Source organism: Liolophura sinensis, chromosome 12 (assembly GCF_032854445.1).
Source record: "Liolophura sinensis isolate JHLJ2023 chromosome 12, CUHK_Ljap_v2, whole genome shotgun sequence".
NCBI lineage: Eukaryota > Metazoa > Mollusca > Polyplacophora > Chitonida > Chitonidae > Liolophura > Liolophura sinensis.
In genome coordinates this window covers 22,249,350-22,271,851 of record NC_088306.1, presented here as the reverse complement: position 1 = coordinate 22,271,851, position 22,502 = coordinate 22,249,350, and the positions used below count along the sequence as shown (strand labels likewise).

Here is a 22,502-nt window from a genome sequence, read left to right as displayed (position 1 = left end):
GATAGAATTCGGTTGTTAGCTTTATGTACTGCTCTGAAATGGGGAACCTCGGTCACGTAACGTAATTCGGGCCGTAACTGTTTAGTGTGGTGCTCAGTTGTCTATGACCTGGAATCTATTTTATGATCACTTATGTGTTATGTGTGAGAAAAGAGTTAACATGTTTGGGGAAGTCGTCACAATGTAATAATTTAATTGTATTTGATTTATTTATTTGATTGAAGTTTTACACTGTAGTCAAGAACATTTATTTTGACGCATTTGATGTGGACATGAATATTTATTTATTTTTTTAATTATTTGGTTGGTGTTTTAAGCCGTAGCCAAGTATATTTCACTTATACGACGCCGGCCAACATTTTGGTGGGAGGAAAACGGGTAAAGCCTGAGGGAAACCCAAGACCATCCTTAGGTTGCTATCAGACCTTCCCATGTAGAGGAAGCCAGCATGAGTTGGATTTGAACTTACAGCGACCGCATTGGAGAGAGGCTACTGGGTCATAGAGCTGGCACGCTAACCACTGTGGGGGTTCCTGACTTGGATATTGACACTACAGGTTTAAACCCGTTCCATCGAGCATGTGCCACAGTTTTAAATACTGAATCATCCAGTGCACTGCATTGCCCTATATAGGAGTCTACAGTGTCGCATTATGTGGCCATGTGTGTCACTCTTTGTAAATAAATTCCCTGCATGCCGATAAATCTGGAATGTTAAGCTACTGCCCGGGCAAACCACAGCTCGCTTATTGAATACTCAAGTAGCATCACGTGGCTTTATTCTCGTTCCAAACGCAAAAACCGTGAACTCGTGTATTGTCGTAATCTTATACATTTTCGTGTGTCTGGGCGGTACACATACTGTACAATGAAGGGCGGGGGTGGGGGGGGGGGGGGGGTCGAGCAAATTAGTACAGGGCTGAGACGGTACTGAGCCTTCGTACGTAAATGCACGGCCCCTGCAGGAGGGGGTTGTTAATGGTGCTTGATTTTCTGTCAAGACAAAAAAAAAGACGTTTGTTCACCTGCTTTTGTTGTTACTGTGATGTTGCCGATTATCTCTGGTCCTGTACTGCGTAGTCTTGCATAAAGCTCACCGAAGATTTATTTATTTATTTGATTGGTGTTTTACGCCGTACTCAAGATATTCCACTTATACGACGGCGACCAGCATTATGAGTGGGAGGAAACCGCGCAGAGCCATGGGGAAACCCACGACCATCAATAGGTTGCTGGCAGACCTTCTCATAGTTCACCGAAGATCAATTGCTTATTGTTACATTTGTCACCCGTTGAAGCGTTTTACTGCACCCCTTTTTTCTGATTGTCCACCCACAGGAGCCTAAACCTTTCTGTCGACGGTCACCTTGTTAATAGTGAAAAATTCCACAGCATACCGTTAACTAGTAAGTAAGAAAACCAAGTGCTTTACAGGTCTACAGCAACAACGGCATGTTGGTGCAAACTCATAGCAATATCCATTTCTGGAAAGTGTTACTGCGCACAGGCAATCATTGACCTTGGTATGTTTACGTCGCTACGAACAACAGTTACGAAGTCGAATGGGTACCAGAATCTGCTTAATACTAGTTTTAGCCGGCCTACCTATATTCTCGCTTATATATGAAACAGAAAATGAAAGCAACCCCAGATATGTAGAATTGCTTTTCTATTTCTTGTAAGTGATCCTAGGGTTTAGAAATGTCCTGTGGTATTAGATTAAATGACCTCATTCTACACGTAATTTATAGGCGGGGCTTTCTATTCCGATAAGCTCACGTCACCTTGTACCTGTGCACTGTACTAGCTCATGGGGTATTACGTAGAGAGCTGAAAGTAGTTCGGAGCTCAGTGTGCACCCGAAGGGGTTTGATTTTGGATTCGGGGTAGACTCATATTCCACAACTGAAGCCTTCGACCATTGTAGTGGTAACATTGTGTCACAGTATTGTGAATATTTCTGTTCCGGTGTGTTTCTTTTTTTTTTGTAGCCCGAGGGGCTGTCAGCGCGAACGCTGGACTAGACACAAAGTTAATTGCACAAGATCTAAGATCCATGGAATCCACGAAACAAGTTAAACAGTCATGTTCCAACTGCAAGACCCATGTTGGAGTCTTCAAAAGATGTACTGGCTGCAAAATTACGGCGTACTGCTCAAAATCTTGTCAACTAGAACATTGGCCCACACACAAAGTCAAATGTAAAGGGTCTAAGACCAGCAAGGATTGTCTGAATCATGATCAACAGTGCGCAAACTGTAACAAAACTGGTGGAGAAGTGAAGAAGTGCACTGGTTGCAAAACTACAGCCTACTGTTCAAAGTTATGTCAGCAAGCACACTGGTCCAAACACAAAGCCAACTGTAGATGGACTTCCCAAGATACCAAGAATAACCCTTCCAGCGAAATTCAAAAGTGTGCAATCTGCAAGAACTACGACAAGAATTTGAAAAAGTGTGCCCGATGCGGCGCCATGGCCTACTGTTCAAAATCCTGTCAGCGAGCACACTGGCCCGAGCACAAAGTCACCTGCAGATGGTCTTCTCAGAATGCCAGCAGTGATTCTTCTAATCACGTTCAGCAGTGCGCAAAATGCAAAGTCTATGATGAAGATCTAAAACCGTGTCCCAACTGCAGGACCACAGCCTACTGTTCAGACTCATGTAAACAAGACCACTGGCCAGAACACATAAAGACTTGTGTGTTTTTGTGGAAACCCGAAGGCCCCAAGAATAACCCACAGGCTGATCCTACCAATAGCACAAGACTTGCATCTCCTACACACAGCTCTGGAGTTGTGAGTAGCTTCCTGACGGACTCGATGATGGTGAAGGATCGATATCCCACGGTGGACATTTTTCTGCCACCAGCCCCGCCCCCAAGCCCTGAAGAGCTTTCTTTCTTGATAAGGAGACTAGTGCGGTTTCCCCCACACCGTAGGTTTTTCGAGCTTCCACCTGGAGAAAGGTTTTTCCTCACCAACGATATTATGGAGCTTGTGTCAGATCGGAATCTTAGATCCCCGCTCCAAACTAAAAACACAATCCTGATCGGAAAAATCACAGCCATGAACTCAGACTGGATACATCATGGATTACTTGTTATGGTATGGTTGATGCTATAGTTTTAGTTACAATGTATTCATTCATTTTTATTATTCATTTACTCAAGTATATATATACGCACAGTTCAGCAAAATCCGTGTGTTTTATTCTACGCAGTTTCATGTCGAAAATTTAGAAAAATGCATTTTAGGAAATTGGATTGGGGTTGAATTCTAGGCTGTCACCGAAAACTGTAATGCTGTACTATAGGCATAAATGATCATGCGCTTTTGTTCATCCCGCCTATGACACGTTACGCATTACGCACATGCGTACTGAGGCACCACAAGAAACTGTTGTCTGCTTTATTTCCCTTCTCGAAACTATGTGATCACCACATCTAATCTGAGCTCGTCAGAGATACAAACCTTCCGGTGAAAGATTTAGACTAGAGTCTGAACGAGGATTCAGACAATCGTACACCACTCCATGCTCCTTAAAGCACATGCGTCGCTCTCCACCTTTCGCTTTACATCACTGCCACCAATAGACAAGCTTGACCTTTGCATGGAGTCTGTGAGAAGTACGTACCCTTGTTGCATCATCACTTGTGTCCTCTCGCTGAACTATTTAATTAGCATTCATCAATAATTGTTTTCATGTGTTGATTAAAATCATGTTGCACATTCTCTGGATAAAATTTATGCATGTGCATAAAGTATTATGAGAGACGAAGGTTGAGGCGAATTGTTTTTTGTTTTCTGACATTATTTCCTGCCTCATCAACGTGGTCCCAGTGACCTGGGGGTTGTTCATGATGCCTGTGCAAATTTTGCTATTGGTGGCAGTGATGTAGAGCGAGAGGTAAAGAGCGACGGCATGTGCCATAAGAAGTATAATACCATTCGCAGACGTTCCGAGAGCACAAGCTCCCACTACAGCTACAAATTCTCCCACTACAGACAAAGATCTAAGCATTTGTGTCAATCTCTGAATATTTATGAATCGCGTAAAAATTTACCGAATCCAGATCCAGGTCACCATCAAAAATTGAATGGATAGTTGGTAAGTGGACAAAATTTCATCAAAATGCCTCGATAACGTCCGTAAAGTGCGGTGAGGCGAAGAATCGGCCCCACAGAGGTACGATGAGAAGGTACAAATTTCAAAATCCCAGCACAATCCTCTAAATTTCTAAATCAGAAGTATAAAACTTTGGCGAAGCACCCATAGAAGTTAAATGACCATAGAAACCCGCCAAAACTGCACCCAAAAAAGCTAATTTTTCCTTCAGACGATTTATAGTATGAAAATCAACGTTAACCAGAAAAATACTTTAACTGAAACCTTCATGTACGTATTTACATTTATTTATTTATTTATTTATTTATTTGATTGGTGTTTTACGCCGTACACAAGAATATTTCAATTATACGACGGCGGCCAGCATTATGGTGGGTGGAAACCGGGCAGAGCCCGGGGGAAACCCACGACCATCCGCAGGTTCCTAACAGACCTTCCCACATACGGCCGGGGAGGAGGCTACGTATTTATACATGTTGAGAAAGTTTCGTTTTGTTTAACGTTTATGTTCACATGCAAAACGTAAATTTTATACTGCGATCAGTTCTGTCATATTTTAGCAAGTTTAAAATCTGTATTTCTTCCATTGTATGTCAGGCATCCTTCTTCCTTCAGGGAAGTGTTGGATTCTTTGTTATGGTTTTTTTTTTGGGGGGGGGGGTGTTTTTTTTGGTTTTGGTTTTTTTTTTGGCAGTATGCTTTTGTGTGAGTAACGATTTAGGCCGCCTTACATTAAATAAGTGTTATCATGAATTAGAAGGGATAATTGTTAAGGTATGGTTTAAGGCAATTACATGTATAGCGAGGTATGTGAATCCTGATTGAGAGCACATGTGGTCGTCTTTCATTAACATTAACATGCTACGCGTAGCGGAAGTATAAGCATGCAAGTTACATTTGCTATATATTTATTTAATTGATTGTGCATACTTGTGTGCTCAAGAATTTTTCAGAAAGTTACATTTGTGATGCAGTGATTTTCCCTACTCTAATGTGTTTAATTCCAAGAAAAAAAGATATATCAGTGTGACTAGAGCAGGCTACCAGTTTTCCAATATATAACCTATACATGCTATCACCTATATGTGGTTTACGATCACGTGAACAAACAGTATACAGTTTTGAGAATGAAATCGGTTTATCCCCTGAAGAAACTATTTATTTTGTCTTCTGTATTTTTCAGAGTGATGAAGACGATGAACCATTTGTAGTCTATTTTTACATACCTGGGATGAATCCGTTTCCGTTTTTTAAATGGAGTGATGCAGTTCCGGGTAACTACATCTGCATCCGTGCTCCTGTACTTCACATATTTCTGAATGGACAGGTTGGGTTCCAAATAAACCACGCCAGTCACGTGCGCATCTTGTCGCCATCCGCGGAACTGTTTTTTGGAATGTAGTACCCTAAGTTGTACCAAGTCGAGGCTGAGGCACATATATGGTGCGACAGTGGTAGATACCACACTACTTAAAGCAGAGCTGAGTATATACATTGCAAAGCATGTGTAAGTTAGTGTATTGAGTATACACAATGCGAAATAACAGAACAGGAAAGTATAAAAGAACTACACATTAACATTTTAAATGAATACAGAAGGAATATTATTTTGTGCTAAGATCGATAAAAATGCGACTGGTATTTTGAATGCAAAAGTTGTATTTTATTTAGTCCGATGGTGTTTAACGCTTTTACTAAGAATACAGAATCAAGTGCTCTATGAAGTAGAATTATGAATTTGATATATATGAGCCTTGCAACATTTACATTAACTATGCCCTGTACATTGTAAACAGATTTGCCCAGTTGTAAACGGGAATATGCTATGTCTCTCTGATATCGTTGAAATACGCTCTGTTTAAAAGATAGCTTATTGTGCTATCAGACTAATTATATGTGGTGGAAATGTCTACCACCAACCTGCCGACGGTGGTGGGTTTTTTCCGGGCGCTGCCCGATTTCATCTCACCATAAAGCTGGCCACTGTCGTATAAGTGAACTGTTATATTCTAACTGCTGTTTCAAACTTCATGTTATTTTCAAGGAATATTTCTTGGCAAAATATACACATATATATATATATATTTTGACAGCTATGCATTGATATCTAAATGTTGGCCAAAAATGAATATTTACAAAGATGTTTATATATTCTACCACAGGGATTCCCTTTATTATCCCACATCAGACAAATAGCCTCCGTGGCTCAGTTGGTTAGCGAACTAGCGCACCGTCATGACACAGAAGTCTCTCACCAATGGGGTCGCTCGCTCATGCTGGCTCCCTCTCCAACCGTACGTGGGAAGGTCAGCAGCAACCTGCGGATGGTCGTGGGTTTCCTCCCACCATAATGCTGTCCGCCGTCGTATTAAGTGAAATATTCTTGAGTACGGGCGTAAATATCAATCAAATAAATAAATCAATCAAAATACTCCGCTTTTCATTGGACAACAAACGGTCACGTGAGGTACAGCTACATTCTCGAATCCTGCAAACGCGATGTCAAACGTGTTAAACCCCGCTGAGTAGGTTATCTCCCTTTGTTGGGTTGTAAATACAACGGTTACATCACTGAAGCGATTTCAAAAGTCTGTTTACCATCACAAGTCTAAAGGTGAAGTCCGATATTTGAATAGCGCTGGTAAGCTGAATATGTTCATCACCCAACGGCTCATTTGTTTGATACAGAAATATATAGTAAACGTCGTTAAATACCACACATTTTCATGTCGTTTTATACGCAGCACCTTGATGTTCTGCGAGTAATATGACATGAACCACATTTTAAATAAAGTGTCCTAGAAAGTTTAGCTGTCTGCCCCGTGGACGATCCTCTGCAAGAATGTTGAGTCACATGGAGTGATAGACTCAAAAAATTAATATGCTAAACTTACCAGAAAGTCTGTTGTTTTCATTGATCCGCGAATGTATTCTGTTATTATAACACATTCAACATTGCGTTCGACATAATATCCTGTTTGTCGAATAGAATCGTTATGTTGAATTAAAAGAAACATGCATGCAATATTTAACAGAAATAAAATCTGTTGTAATAACTGAACACATTCTAGCCTCACTCAAATAACAGACTTTTTTGCTAAATTTAGCAATTTTTTAGAGTATTGTCCTAGTACTTGTAATGTTGTTTAAAACATCGGAGTTACAGTGTTAATAATAAAATGGTTAAACTCCTCTCTCCATGCATGTGCGTTAAAAGTGTGCCGTCAGACGCTCGGTTCTTTCGATATGTTACGTATTTATTTATTTATTTATTTGATTAGTGTTTTACACCGTACTCAAGAATATTTCACTTATACGTCGGCGGCCAGCATTATGGTTGGAGGAAACGGGCAGAGCCCGGGGGAAACCCACGACCATCCGCAGGCTGCTGCTGACCGTCCCACTTGCGGCCGGAGAGGAACCCAGCATGAGCTGGACTTGGAACTGGACGGTTAAGGAAAAGAAAAACCTAGGGGAAAAAACGTATGGCGTCCAGTTCACTTGATTATTTTCATTAAAGTTTATAGTATGTCTGAATTTTCTTTTACATTGTGTGAAATGAAATATTGAAAAAAAATTATAAAAATAAGAAAAAAACAAACAAAGAAATAAAAGAAGAACAAAAACAAAACAGAAAAATGTATGTAGAACAAAAAAAATTCGAGGGCCTATACGTTACGCTCTGTTTAAAGTTCATTCCCCGCCAGCGTTTATAGTCCCAACAAATCGACATACTTGTCCATGTACATTCGACTCAAGTATACATATAGCCAACACATATACATGTAGTTTAACTAGCTTTTGTACTTTTCCGCACGAAAATTACGACTCAAAGAATTTCATGCATCCTAGAGTATACATGACCTCAAAGTTCATGAGGTGAACTTCAAATAAAATTTAAAAAGCTCAAATATGAAACAAGTTACTTCAAACGGAAAACGCTATGAGGGGGGAGCCTCCGCGGCCGAGGTGGTTAGCGTGCCAGCGCGGCACATTGACACACCAGCCTCTCACCAATACGGTCGCTGTTGGTTCAAGTCCATCTGAAGTTGGCTGCCTCTCTACGTGGGAAGGTCTTCCACCATTCTGCGGATGTTCATAGGGTTTCTGCCAGTTTTTTTGTCGCATAAGTAAAATATTCTTGTGTACGACGTATAACAGAAATCGAAAATAAATCAAAACTATGGGTAAAAAATATACTTTCATTTAGATTCGGAGTTTAACTTCGGATCTTTAAACTCAGTGGTGGTCGGCTGTGGGTGCTCTCAAGTCACAAGAAATTTTAATGCCATTACAAAGGTTGGAATAACTTTTATTACCCACGATTAAAAAGATTTAAATATAGTATTCACAAAAACAGCCAAGAAGAAAGAGCAATTTCTAATGTCAAGTTCCCAAAGAACTATTAATGGTTTACACATGTCTGTGTATAAACCAAGAGATAGAACATGTTAGATAGTCAGCGAGAAAGAACAACGTTTAATGCCAAATTCTCAAAGAACTATTAATGGTTCACACATGTCTGTGTATAACCAAGAGACAGAACATTTTAGATAGTCAACCAGAGAGAACAACGTTTAATGTCAAGTTCCCAAAGAACTATTTGTTCATGGTTCGCAAATATCTGTGTATAAACCAAGAGATAGAACATTTTAGAAAGTCAGCGAGAAAGAACAACGTTTAATGTCAAATTCCCAAAGACCTATTTCATTGCTAAATTAGTACTACAATTAGACAGGAGTGTACCATATTATTTGGAATAAACTTTTCCGTGATGCTAAAAAGATTGAATGATAAATTGATGCATTTTACGTCGTATATTGAAAAATATTTCGCACTTACAAACTGATACCCGACAAACTTTTTAATAGCAGTCAATATATTTATTTATCGATCGATCTGATTTGTGCTTTACGCCGTACTCAAGAATATTTCACTTATACGACGGCGGTCAGCATTCTGGAGGAAGAAAACCGGGGGAAAACCTACGACCATCCGCAGGTTCAGCTATTATAAGTATAATTAAAGTCAGTTATACGCTCGCTTTTATTGCATTGTTTTAAACTACTGGCATTTAAGCGAAGTGATATTTAAACAATATTACTTACATTGACCAAAGCGGAGTGATTATATCTGACAACCTACCGAAAACTATGTGTTGTCTCATAAACATGACGCCAGAATTTACATGAAAGAGCTTGAAAACTTATTTGCAAGTATAGCCTTTTGGTGGGTATTTGGGACCACCTCTTAAAGGTAATATTGATGAATATATTAAAAATATAAATATGATTAAAATCCAGGTTGAACATATTTGTTAGCTGAAAAAAGAAAGCCTGTTGTAAATATATATACTAAACATGTACTGCATCCTCATTTATAATATTTTTATATACAAACACAATGTATACCAAGAGGTGGTCCAAAATACCCACCATACACAAGTTATTTTTAAGTGACTATTTCTCTAAAGAAAAATCGAAAATATATTGAAGACAACTTTCACAGCTAACTTTTAGGACTCTGACATTTAAACTTCATGTGTTTATGTTTTCTCCACCTTTATTATAGCTTTGGTCATACATTTGTATTAAATGAAATTTCCCATAAACATATTAACATAATAAGCAGGTTGGTAGATGACAGTACATGCCTGTCTTGGATACACAAAACGTATGTATGCACAGCAGGTCAATAACACTTCTGTACATAGATGCAATGTTTTTTTCTGTAATTTACTCTCTAAAAGTACAGGCGAAAACTTAGGAAAGACGAAAAGAAGAATTACAGTAAATCACTGCAACATGCTTCCCATCGAAATACATACCATTATATAGTCATTCTAACAGTAAGTACACATAATGTTGGTGTACATTAATTTATTTGTTTATCTGTTTGATTTGTGTTTTACACCGTACTCAAGAATATTTCACCTATACGACGGCGGTAGAGTCTGGGGAAAACCCACAACTATATCTGCTGGTGTACATTTGAGTAGTACTTGTACATTTACAATACATTGGCCACGAAAGGAAAGATAAGCCGATGATTGTATATACTTTTGTAGCACTTTGATTGTATTACCCACAAGGCCCGGAAAATTTAACTTTAGAAATACACCGTGTATCATTATATAGTAGCCTCTACATGTCTGAGTATTAGATACGCATGATGAAGTTTCTATGACGGGATTATCAGGGCGTGACCCTAGGGCAGTTCAAAAAGTTACACCGTACATAATACAATGTGTTTGAGTTTTTAAAATAAATTAAACCGTATTTTTTTTAACTTAATATGGGTTAAATGTAATGGCTTCAGGACTGCCCATTTGTATTTAAAAACGGACATATCTCGACAGCTATAATATTAACCACTTAATTTTATATTTTTCAAAAAAGTTTTATGTCTTATTTGGAGAATTAAATATTTCTAAGAGCGAATCGTGTGTTTTCTGCCCATCTCCCCTCGCCCACTCCCGAATAAATGAGAGGAAAAAAGACGCTTGAAGAAAAATACTCTTTTGTGTAGGATTATGTTTTTTTTGTTACCAAAGTCCCGTTAAGAAATAGAAGCTGTACTGTAATAACAAATTTGTACTTTATAGTAAAATTTATTGGCAGTTTGGGCCACAGTGTATTTTCCTGTAGAAAAACAGCTCTATTCAGACCAAATTTAGAGTTACGTGGGTAGTAAAAGACTTTTGAAAGTACCACAGGCCTAAAGGTTAATCGTCCGCCTCGAAGTCAGGAGAGCGAGGATCAATCCCTGGTCGGGTCATACCAAAGACTTTAAAAATGGTACTTGTTGCTGCTCAGCTCAGCACTGAGAGATTAAAGCAGGGAAACATGACTGGCTGGCCAGGTGTCAGTGTAATGTGACTCGGTGAGGTGTCATGTCTGGTATCTTCGACAGGATGCTTCAGTGACAGCAGCAGCTTTGTGACATGGACTTACCATGCTACAGGAAGACTCAGCATATGCGCACACACCTAATGACTTGTCACCACATGCCTGAAGAGATGGTTAATTACGAAGTAAAACCCAACGTATACATACATACATCACAAAACAGGCTTTTTTCCGCAGCAAAAGTCCTAGTCAAATATTCATATACAGCAACATGATGTAAATAAGTGTGCGCATATAGGCGTTAAATCAATTACCTAAACCTACAGCAGGTGCTTGTATTGGAACAGTATTTTGATATTGATATTTGTCTTTATGAAGTATTTTCAATGCTTCCCTCTTTAGCATTGTCTGTGGATATATATATATATATATATATATATATATATATATATATATATATATATATATATATATATATATATATATGCATTTTATATGACGTTAAGACCGAAATGGTTAGCATGCCAGCGCGGCGCAATGACCCAGGAGCCTCTCACCAATACGATCGCTGTGAGTTCAAGACCGGATCATGCTACCTTCCTCTCCGGCCGTACGTGGGAAGGTCTTCAGGTGGTTGTGAGTTTCCCCAGTTCTGTCTGATTTCCTCTCCCATAATGCTGGCCGCCGAGGTATAAGTGAAATGTTCTTGAGTACGGTGTAAAACACCAATCGAATATATGAACAAATAATCACAGCGTTAAGAAACCAAAACAATCTGTGTCCGGGAAAATGACTGAACTCTTGTCTCCGAAGTGACCTATTGCGATTTAAAGGTAAGCCTCTTATAACCACTCGGCCACATCCCGTTCACAACATGCACGTGCACAGCCTTTCGTTTACATTGTAGTACGTCTAATGACCCTATGTATTATATATCTATTTGTTTATTTATTTGATGGTTGTTCCAAACCAGACTGAAGATTTTTTCACTTACACTAGAGCCGCCATCCATTAGAAAGATGCACGTTTTGTTTACAATGTAGCAAGTCTTTTGACCCTGTATGTATTATATATTTATTACAAATAAACTTACCCCTATATACACTACGTGACGTACAGATATGCGCACGATATTGATGGAAGAGAAGCCTCCGTGGCCGAGGTGGTTAGCGCGTTAGTGCAGCGGAATGACCCAGAAGCCTCTCACCAACGCGGTCGCTGTGAGTTCAAGTCCAGTTCTTGCTGGCTTCCTCTCTGACCGCACGTGGGAACCTGCGGGTGGTCGTGGGCTTTCCACAGTTTCTGTCCCATTAGATATTAGTGAAAGCCATTTCCCCCCCCCCCCCCCCCCACCCCCCCTCTCAGCTTATCTAAGATTATCTATCTATATGTGTATGTAAAGAGAAGATGGCTTGGATTTGTAAGTGACAAGCTTGTGACGACGGAGGGGACTCAAACTGACGAAAATTACTCGTATACGGCTCTTCGCTGACAATATATTAACTAATGTTAATTAGAGTAGAACATACACAGGCTACACATTGCATTACATGTAGGCCGGTATTTACCTGTGTTTCGGTTGTAACAGCTGTGTAACATATATTTAAGGTATTTAAATATATTTGAATTTTTGCGGTTTAATAAAGTGAATGATTTAAACTGTTTAAAAAATATTTAAAAAGGGCTGATAATAATAAAAAAAAATTTATATCACTTCTTTTGACCTATATTATTAATTAAAGTAGCCCTTTAATTAAAGTATTAAAGTAAAGATATCTGCCGTATCTAAAAAATAATTTATAAAACTTTTCTCCGATGTTTTTTTTTTTGGTATTTTTATGTCCTGCAGTAAGGTATAAAAGTTCTGTCTCTCCAGTGTAATTGGCGTGTACCTGCTCGACCAATTTGTACATCTTCAGTGATCAGCAACGATAAGGTATGTATATATATATATATATATATGTGTGTCCCGTCCACATTAGAGAGCAGATAGGTCATCATTGTCCAACATTGTTATGTTGAACGGTGTTCAGCTGTGTTTTTTTACCAAACTCTCGATAAATTGGAAGGAAATTTCCATCTTTCTCTCCAATGCATGAGGCACAATGACGAGCAGCCGGACGAACTGCGTCTTGGGTATCGGCAGCGCTTATTGCCATGGCCATACTCCTGTATCAACGAAACTGCCTCATTGTGAGACCAGTTTCTCTCTTTCGCCTTTGGCGCCGCCATTTTGCCCAGGTCACGTGCCTTAAGACGCTCAACTTGTTGACAAAAAATACACATGCACATTTCCTATTCAAAAAGTTGGATGGTGTTGAGTGATGTTGAACCGAGCTGAAGAACCCGTCCAGACTACTCAACATGGCTCAACTTATTGACTCAACTTCATGTTAACTCTTGCTGAGTCAACAAAACTTCAGTGATGTTGGGTAGTCTGGACGGGACAATGCGCATGCTCGCTGCGATTGTCAGGCCCTGGACAAGCGTGGTGTCTTGTTCCGATCCAGGGCCTACAGCTGGCTGGCTCGGCTCTGGCTTTAAGTCATATGCTTTGTACTCCGGTTTCCTCAACCCGTACACCTGACAGTTGTCGTGTAACTAAAAAAAATTGAGCACAGTTTTAATAATAAAATGAATAAATCTCTACTTCGTAAAGATGTGCAAAAATGTTTCTTAAATAAGGACAAATTATCTTACCAGGATCATGTATCACGCTGTGATTACAGAATAGACTTAAATCAAAATTTCAAATCACTTTAAAAGTGTTACTTCTTATGTAACAATGTCAAAATACTTCTTGACAACGTAATTTACGGCTAAGCTATTGTAAATCAAATTTCAGCTAAAATATTGGAAAGTGAAATACCAAGTTTAATGATTGAAATTTTGACTTAAGTGAAATGTTCAAAGTCTGATCAGAAGGAGTTTTTACGCTTTGTTTAAAGGAATCAAACTATATTTTGTTTAATATCAGTGTAAGCCAAAGTTTGGAAATTTCAGCATCTTTAATATACTTTTGTTTGTTGTAAGAAGTGAATGTGGAGAAAAAATTTGAACTTCCACACGTAATTATAGTTACACTTTCACGTATGCCGTACTTTCGTTATGCATAGATTATTTCCGTTGATGGACGGTATCAGAGCAATTGTCCTATGCTGTTAGCATATGAAAGCACCAGTGCGATGGAATGTAAGCAACCACAGTGACCAACCGTGACTAATCCGTGGAATTTGTTTTATAAGATTAACTGCTTTTGAATCATGGCAATTTGTTTCTTTGCATTCTGTGCAAACTGACAAAGTGAAGTGTGGGGCCTCCGTGGCTCGGTTGGTTAGCGCGCTAGCGCAGCGTGATGACCCAGGAACCTCTCACCAATGCGGTCGCTGTGAGTTCAAGTCCAGCTCATGCTGGCTTCCTCTCCTCCCGTACGTGGGAAGGTCTGCCAGCAACCTGCGGATGGTCGTGGGTTTCCCCCGGGCTCTGCCCGGTTTCCACCCACCATAATGCTGGCCGCCGTCGTATAAGTGAAATATTCTTGAGTACGGCGTAAAACACCAATCAAATAAATAAAATAAATAAAACAAAGTGAAGTGCAATATTTTCCAGAGACCATTTGCTTTAATACTGAAATAAAGCACAGATCCCTGTCGTCAAGTGAGATAAATCGTTGAAAAGGTAGGTAGCGATGGAATGATACAGGATAAGTCTATATAACAAGCCGCATTTAAACGGTGCATAGCTAAAATGGTCCTGAATATATGATGCAAACACATATTTTGAAAAATGTTTTTGTTTTGTTTTATTCTTTCAGGCTTTCACAATGAGCGCGATTTTTTGTCTCATGGTGGCAATCTTTGTCAGTCAGGTGAAAAATGCCGTCTCTGGTAGGAGCGCATTTCTTATACTACTGATTTCAATACTCACCCACTAACCGTCATATTCTCCATTATAGTTCCAAAACTATTGGAAATGAAGCCACTGACGATCTGTTAAAAGTACGCTTACCCTCCACTGTTCACAATGTTTGTATATTAATTCAGGCGATAGTAACTAATTATGCGATTTATGAACACAAAATCTGAAAATAAGATTACAGTTATTTGAGAAATAAAGAGAAAATTTTACATGACCTCTTATCCTTCTATCCTTTACTCATGTTATCCTCCTGTTTTATGCACATATTTTCCGTAAATGGTCTGAAATTTTCATACACGACGTGAACGGTAAACTTATTCGGAACACGGAGCCAGTTTAGTGGTCCCCATTTGGCCTCCCTCAGTTCCCCGCAAAGAGTTGTTTTGACAGCTGCATGCACCCTCGTTACCGTCACGGTATGAATGACTACTTCATTTTCGGACAGAGTACTATAGGGCCTGAGAAAAACCGAAGCTTCGAGCCATTTTTATCTCCCAAGAAGAAGGTTAAGAAGATTTTTTGTGTTTTATGTACCATTAGAACACATCCTAATTATTAAGAATGAAAAACAACTCAGGCTCATGACTCCTTTAATAGGATGACTTGGCAACGACTGATCTGGTGCAGTAAAGACATGGTAACCGCTCTGCCTTATTGTCTCTAACTAAATTTGAAGAAATATAAAAAAGCAGCATAGGCAGTGTGGTAGTTGGCAACTGGTCACCTTAGCACCACGGCTAATCAGAATTTGGTAAAACACCAAAACCGATGCGGTGAGGATATTTAGAATCCATTTGAATTCTGATCCAGAATTTCTCAAAGTGCTGTGTTGTCTTCACATCGAAACAGTGAAAAGGGGCCAGAACTCGAGATTGTTTTGTCCACAAGCAGAATCCTTTTTTTCATACAGGAATAAAATATAACACATTACAGCTCAGGGAGTAAAGACCAGAGTACAGCCCGAGTCAGTGACCTATCTTATATATTACCAGTCAGAGTCGCTGTTTCAATTCACAAATAGACTCGATTTTATACTACCCAAAACAATGAAGCATGTTTGATTGGACGGACAGCTGAAAGCTGATCTTATACATCAGATCTAGTTAGCGTCAAACAAGCGTATGTAGCAGCTATAATGCTATGTGTTGTCTTTCAAAGTTTACGTGTATGTTGCGTCATATTCCCGTATTCATTTTTATGTATATTTTTACCTGGTTTTTTTTGTGGTCATTTTTTTCACCCAGCTTGTCCAGTGATTGTTCCCCGTAGAGACTGGGGAGCCCGGAGTGCCAGTCACATAAACATGGCGTCCACGCCCACGGGTGTCGTGATCCATCACACCGTCACCCCCAGGTGCTATAATTCCAACGACTGCAAATACTGGATGAGGGCCATACAAAACACGCATATGAACGACAATGGTAAGTCACACAAAATAATGCATCTAAAGACGTTTTCTCCACAAGGAACTATTTTTTTAACAGTGACTCATATGAACATTTTAATTTAATTCAGTATTAATTTTAGTTTAACTTTGAGACGTCTACATTATAAGATGACGAAGGCGATACTGTTTGTGTAATTCTCTCTTTCAGGTTGGAATGATATCGGTTACAACTTTGCTATTGGTGACGATGGTTACGTGTATGAAGGACAGGGCTGGGGTAAAGTCGGGACTCATACAGGAGGAAATAATGTAAAGAACCTGGGTAAGGTTCACAAAACAGCTCTCGAGAAGAAGCCGAATCGGCATTTCAGGAGTTCCGCCATTTCAGGCAGACATAGACGGTACAGGGTGAAGACTCTCGCTAAGTAACGTAGCTAAAAGACGTGATTTTCCTGTAACTGCTAACGGCACGGTTGGGTCGACAGACCCGGCTATACGAGATGTATTTTCGGTGTACCAAATAGCGTAAAATCTCGCCTTTTAGCTACTTTAGTTTGCGAAAGCCCCCATCCAGCCTGGTTCATATCTTCGTGAACTCGTGGGACTTCTGAAATTCCGACTCGACTTTTTTTTGTTTTTGGTTTTTTTGGGGTTTTTTTTTTTTTTTTTTCAGCCCTGACTTTATGGGTATTTATTCACGTGATTTACCACGCTTTTGTCAGAACCCTTGCAATGCTACGTGGTCTTGGTGTATAGGATTGAGAATTTGATACATGTATATACATTTAGCACATACCGTCTTGTTTTTCTCGCAGCGCTCGGTTTACGGGATTTCCCTTTCAGTACCCATAGTGTATGAATGTTCTATTTTCTGTAAGTACAAGTGAGTTGAGTTTGATACCGTGTTGCTAGAAAATGACGGTATGCGCTAAATTCATTGCATTGCCTCGATGCAATGTTGTGTAGTCACCCTCAGTCTTGGGCTAACCAGTACATATTCACCTTTACAGTTTAGTACAATTGTAGCCTATCACTTTATATACATATAGATGACTATGATTATAAGCTGAAAGTTATGAAACTCTCCAACAACCTATATATAATTGCTTCGTCAGCGTGGGTTCAAGTATAGGTTACACCATGATTGACTAGGATTACATAACGTTGCATTCAAACTAAGCAGGGACTCAATGCTCGATTCAATCACAAGCTAACCTATTTAGCACATACCCTCGTTTTCGAGGAACAAAGTATCAAAATCAACTTGACGTACCGGTACTACCGATAACCACGAGTGCTATCAAGGAAAACCTGTTCATTCATTGGTTGAGCGTGACGAGAAAAAAGACTGTGTACGTGCTAATGAAAATTCCTCACAGGTTAATTGGGTATTGATTGATTTTCGATTTGGAAACTCTTTTAATCGACCAGTGCCTAAGCTTTGTTTTCTTTGTCTGAAAACGAGTTTTGAAGGGAAAGACGACGGAAGGGAAAATGCCTTTGCAATGCTAAATTAAGCACTAGTCAGTTACATTTATTTGATTGTCGTTTAGCTCATGCTAAAAACTTTTTCACTTCTATGATGGAAGTTTTTTTTTATTTGTTTTTTTATTTGACTGACTGGTGTTTTACGCCGTACTCAAAAATAGTTCACTTATACGATGGCGGCCAGCATTATGGTGGGAGGAAACCGAGCAGAGGAAATCCACGACCATTCGCAGTTTTTTTTTTTTTGGGGGGGGGGGGGGGGGAGGGGGTGAGGAAACCAGAAACGCGGAGGGAAACCACTGACCTTTGACAGGTTACTGAAGAGTGGTCTACAACAAACGTTAGATTGCACAAATAACCACAGCAAGATGGCACCATGAACAGTCAGAGCTGGGAAATCGACGTATTCCCCGTCTGAGGGCTGGTTTGAATTTGCATCTGGTGTTTCCTAGCAACTGAAAGACAAGTGTTTAACTACTCGGCCACGGCACGGCGCGCCCCCTTAGCACTCATTAAAGAACTCGTCAATAAATACGATGGTATATGTCTCCAAAATTATTATCACCAGGGTTTGGTTTCATCGGAACTTTCGAACGTCAGAAGCATCAATAATACACAGACATATATGTTTACATATTTCAGCATCAGTAGAGGCCACCGCGGTTAGCGTGCTGGAGCAACATAAGGACTCGGGAGCATCTCACCAGTGCGATCGCTGGAAGTTCAACTCCTGAACAAGTTGTCTTCCTCTCTGGTCATACATAAGATTTTTTGCACGCGAGTGGTCATGGGTTTCCCCTGGGCCATTCCTCCCCCCCCCCCCCCCCACCCCCCACACACACACTATAAAGCCGTCGAATAAGTGAAATATCCTTGAGTACGTCGTAAGACTCCTCGACCTATAATATCAATCAATCACTCAAATCATTAGTGTTTGTACACTTTATCATCGGTATTAACACATTTTATCATCTCCAGGTTTTGCCTTCATCGGAACTTTCACGAGTGCCGTTCCTACCGTTGCTGCCAGGACCGCCGCGTTGAACCTAATTAACTGCGGCGTTAGCCTTGGGAAACTGTCAAGCAACTATCGTATCCGGGGTCACCGAGATTTGGGCCAGACGTCCTGCCCAGGGAACTACCTCTATACCGTCATTCAGGGTTGGCCAAACTACGGCTGAGCGGAGAATTCGAACTGGATTATATACATTCCACCATTGGGAATGTCAAACGAAACATATTAGCCGACACAAGTATAAAATATCTGTATATACAAACATTATTTGTATATACACACATGACCGAAGAATCCGAACGGATTAAACCTAGTGACATTGTGACTGTAAACTGAAGCATCTTAGCCTACACTGTAAAAACATTTCTGTATATATACACCACTAGCGCTGATTGGAGTATCCGAACGGATCATACATAGTGACATTGTTGACTGTAAACCGAAGCATCTTGGCCTACACTGTAAAAACATTTCTGTATATATACACCACTAGCGCTGATTGGAGTATCCGAACGGATCATACATAGTGACATTGTGACTGTAAACTGAAGCATCTTGGCCTACATTGTAAAAACATTTCTGTATATATACACCACTAGCGCTGATTGGAGTATCCGAACGGATCATACATAGTGACATTGTGACTGTAAACTGAAGCATCTTGGCCTACACTGTAAAAACATTTCTGTATATATACACCACTAGCGCTGATTGGAGTATCCGAACGCATCATACATAGTGACATTGTGACTGTAAACTGAAGCATCTTAGCCTACACTGTAAAAACATTTCTGTATATATACACCACTAGCGCTGATTGGAGTATCTGAACGGATCATACATAGTGACATTGTGACTGTAAACTGAAGCGTCTTGGCCTACACTGTAAAAACATTTCTGTATATATACACCACTAGCGCTGATTGGAGTATCCGAACGAATCATACATAGTAACATTGTGACTGTAAACTGAAGCATCTTGGCCTACACTGTAAAAACATTTCTGTATATATACACCACTAGCGCTGATTGGAGTATCCGAACGGATCATACATAGTGACATTGTGACTGTAAACTGAAGCATCTTGGCCTACACTGTAAAAACATTTCTGTATATATACACCACTAGCGCTGATTGGAGTATCTGAACGGATCATACATAGTGACATTGTGACTGTAAACTGAAGCGTCTTGGCCTACACTGTAAAAACATTTCTGTATATATACACCACTAGCGCTGGTTGGAGTATCTGAACGGATCATACATAGTGACATTGTGGCTGTAAACTGAAGCATCTTAGCCTACACTGTAAAAACATTTCTGTATATATACACCACTAGCGCTGACTGGAGTATCCGAACGGATCATACATAGTGACATTGTGACTGTAAACTGAAGCATCTTGGCTTACACTGTGAAAATATTTCTGTATATATACACCACTAGCGCTGATTGGAGTATCCGAACGGATCATACATAGCAAAAGTGGGACTGTGAACTGAAACGTGCTGGCATATATTATAAAAAATTTCTGTATCTGTACATAAGGCCTGGCTGTATATAGCCTCTGACAGAGAAATGTTCTGTAAATACTGTGTAAAAGAGTGGTCTTATGATCGTTTAAGGCAGATCTGAAATAAATATCTGTCCAAGCACTTATTCTTATTTGCTTTTTTTTAAAATGAATCGAATACAATGAAATGTTCGAATTTTTTCGTGAGCTGTATGGGCTGTTCGGAAATGTGAAACCTTTCCCGCATAAAGTAATTCAAGACTACAGTGTGTAGTCTAATGTTCATATGGGTGGCGTATTATGGGCAAGCTGATGTAACATATTACTGATGTACTCCAAGAAGTTAGTCGTCATAGTGCTGCTTGGATCTTCTTCAACATTGCACGGGGGATGTAGCCCATAGTTAATTTTCGTGAGATCTGAGATCAAACGCGGGCCTGTTCATACCAAAGAGAAAAAAAATGGTACTTGCTGCTGCTTGGCGAGGAAATATGACTGCTTGACCCGGTGTCAATATATATATAGATATATATATATATATATATATATATATATATATATATATATATATATATATATATATATATATATACATATATATATATATATATATAGTCGCACTCATGCTTACTGCTGAACCCGTCTGGGTCACGATATGTCAGGTCAGTTTATAGATTATAGAAGGAGACGTCTTTCATACCGTCCTGGAAAATTGGAGCATTGCCCGCACTTCAATGCATATGTTGTGCAATGGCTTCAGTTTTTTTAATACATTATATGCAGTGAGTGCATGAGTGTACAACTGGATAGGCGACGAGCTGGCTGGCCAATTCTCAGCATACAAGGATTGGGAAGAAACCGCGGGTGTCTAACTACCGCATTGCATTAGTGTACAACTGGAAAGGCGGCGGCCTGGTTTACCCATTGTCAGCATACATGGATTCGGCTGAATCTGCGAGTGCACAACTGCATGGGCAACGGGTTGGTTGGCCCAGTGTCAGTATATAAGGATTGGGAAGAATGCGCAGGTGTCTAATTACCGCATTTCATGAGTGCACAACTGGATAGGCGCAAATGTTTTCGAGGCAAATGCAGAATTTGATGTTAAATCTGCCAGCAAAACGACAATCAACCAAACTTTGAATGTCCCAGCGGCTATGGAAAACATCCCGAAAAAGATGGCTGAGGCCTCGCTGACTCAGTTCACTCAAAAGTCTATTAGCCCTTGTCAGTTGAAGGCGCGAGTTCGAATCCAACTGTTGGATTATGTATATAGGTTCGTGAATTTTTCTACAAAAGAGACAAATGGTCCAGCTTGTTGGCAAATGGCTGGTGGCTTCACGTGTGTAGTTTGTCTGTAAATGATCGGTGTCTTTGTGTGGGCTGTTTATTTGTAAATGATCGGTGGCTCTGTGTGGGTAGTTTGTATATGGTCGGTGTCTTTGTGTGGGTAGTTTGTCTGTAAATGGTCAGTGGCTTTGTGTGGGTTGTTTGTAAATGGTCAGAAGCTTTGTTTGGGTTATTTGTCTGTAAATGGTCAGAGGTTCTGTGTGGGTTGTTTGTCTGTAAATGGTCAGAGGTTCTGTGTGGGTTGTATGTCTGTAAATGGTCAGAGGCTTTGTGTGGGTTATTTGTCTGTAAATGGTCGGTGGATTTATGTGGGCTGTTTGTCTGTAAATGGTCAGAGGCTTTATGTGGGTTGTTTGTCTGTAAATGGTTGGTGGCTTTGTGTGGGCTGTTTGTAAATGGTTGATGGCTTTATGTGGGCTGTTTGTTTGTAAATGGTCAGACGTTTAATTCAGTTTTCCAGCATAATTAGTGCTGGACTTACACGAGGAATCTTTCAGCGGATTATCAAACACCTTTGTAAGGAAAATGTTTGCTTTAGGACGGTAAACTTACGAATGTCACATACACTGTAAGTAGAAAGAATTAACACTAACTGCGCTGTCTAATAGGTGGGGATTTCTCCAGATGATGACCAAAATGAAGTTTAATATAGGGCTCATCAAAGTGCCTTAATTTGTGTACTTGCTTTGCTAATTTATTAACTGACCAAAACGCTTAAAAAATGATTATAATTTGAAAACTAATTCAGCATGATATTTTACGCAAATCTTCATTCATGGTGTGGTAAAAGATTTAATGTATCACGAAATTACAATGTAACAAATTCAACAAATAATAGGGACACGGTTATTACGT

The 22,502-nt window shown here is 39.7% G+C and overlaps 1 protein-coding gene across 1 annotated transcript; it reads left to right on the top strand.

Moving 5' to 3' along the window:
• Nucleotides 1-15,604: 15,604 nt before the first annotated feature.
• On the top strand, nucleotides 15,605-19,160 carry LOC135479594 (peptidoglycan recognition protein 1-like). Its single transcript, XM_064759484.1, has 3 exons — nucleotides 15,605-16,314; nucleotides 16,489-16,602; nucleotides 18,747-19,160. Exons 1-3 carry the CDS (start codon nucleotides 16,029-16,031, stop codon nucleotides 18,947-18,949), a joined length of 603 nt encoding a protein of 200 aa, XP_064615554.1. The 5' UTR covers nucleotides 15,605-16,028; the 3' UTR covers nucleotides 18,950-19,160.
• The last annotated feature ends 3,342 nt before the right edge of the window (nucleotides 19,161-22,502 follow it).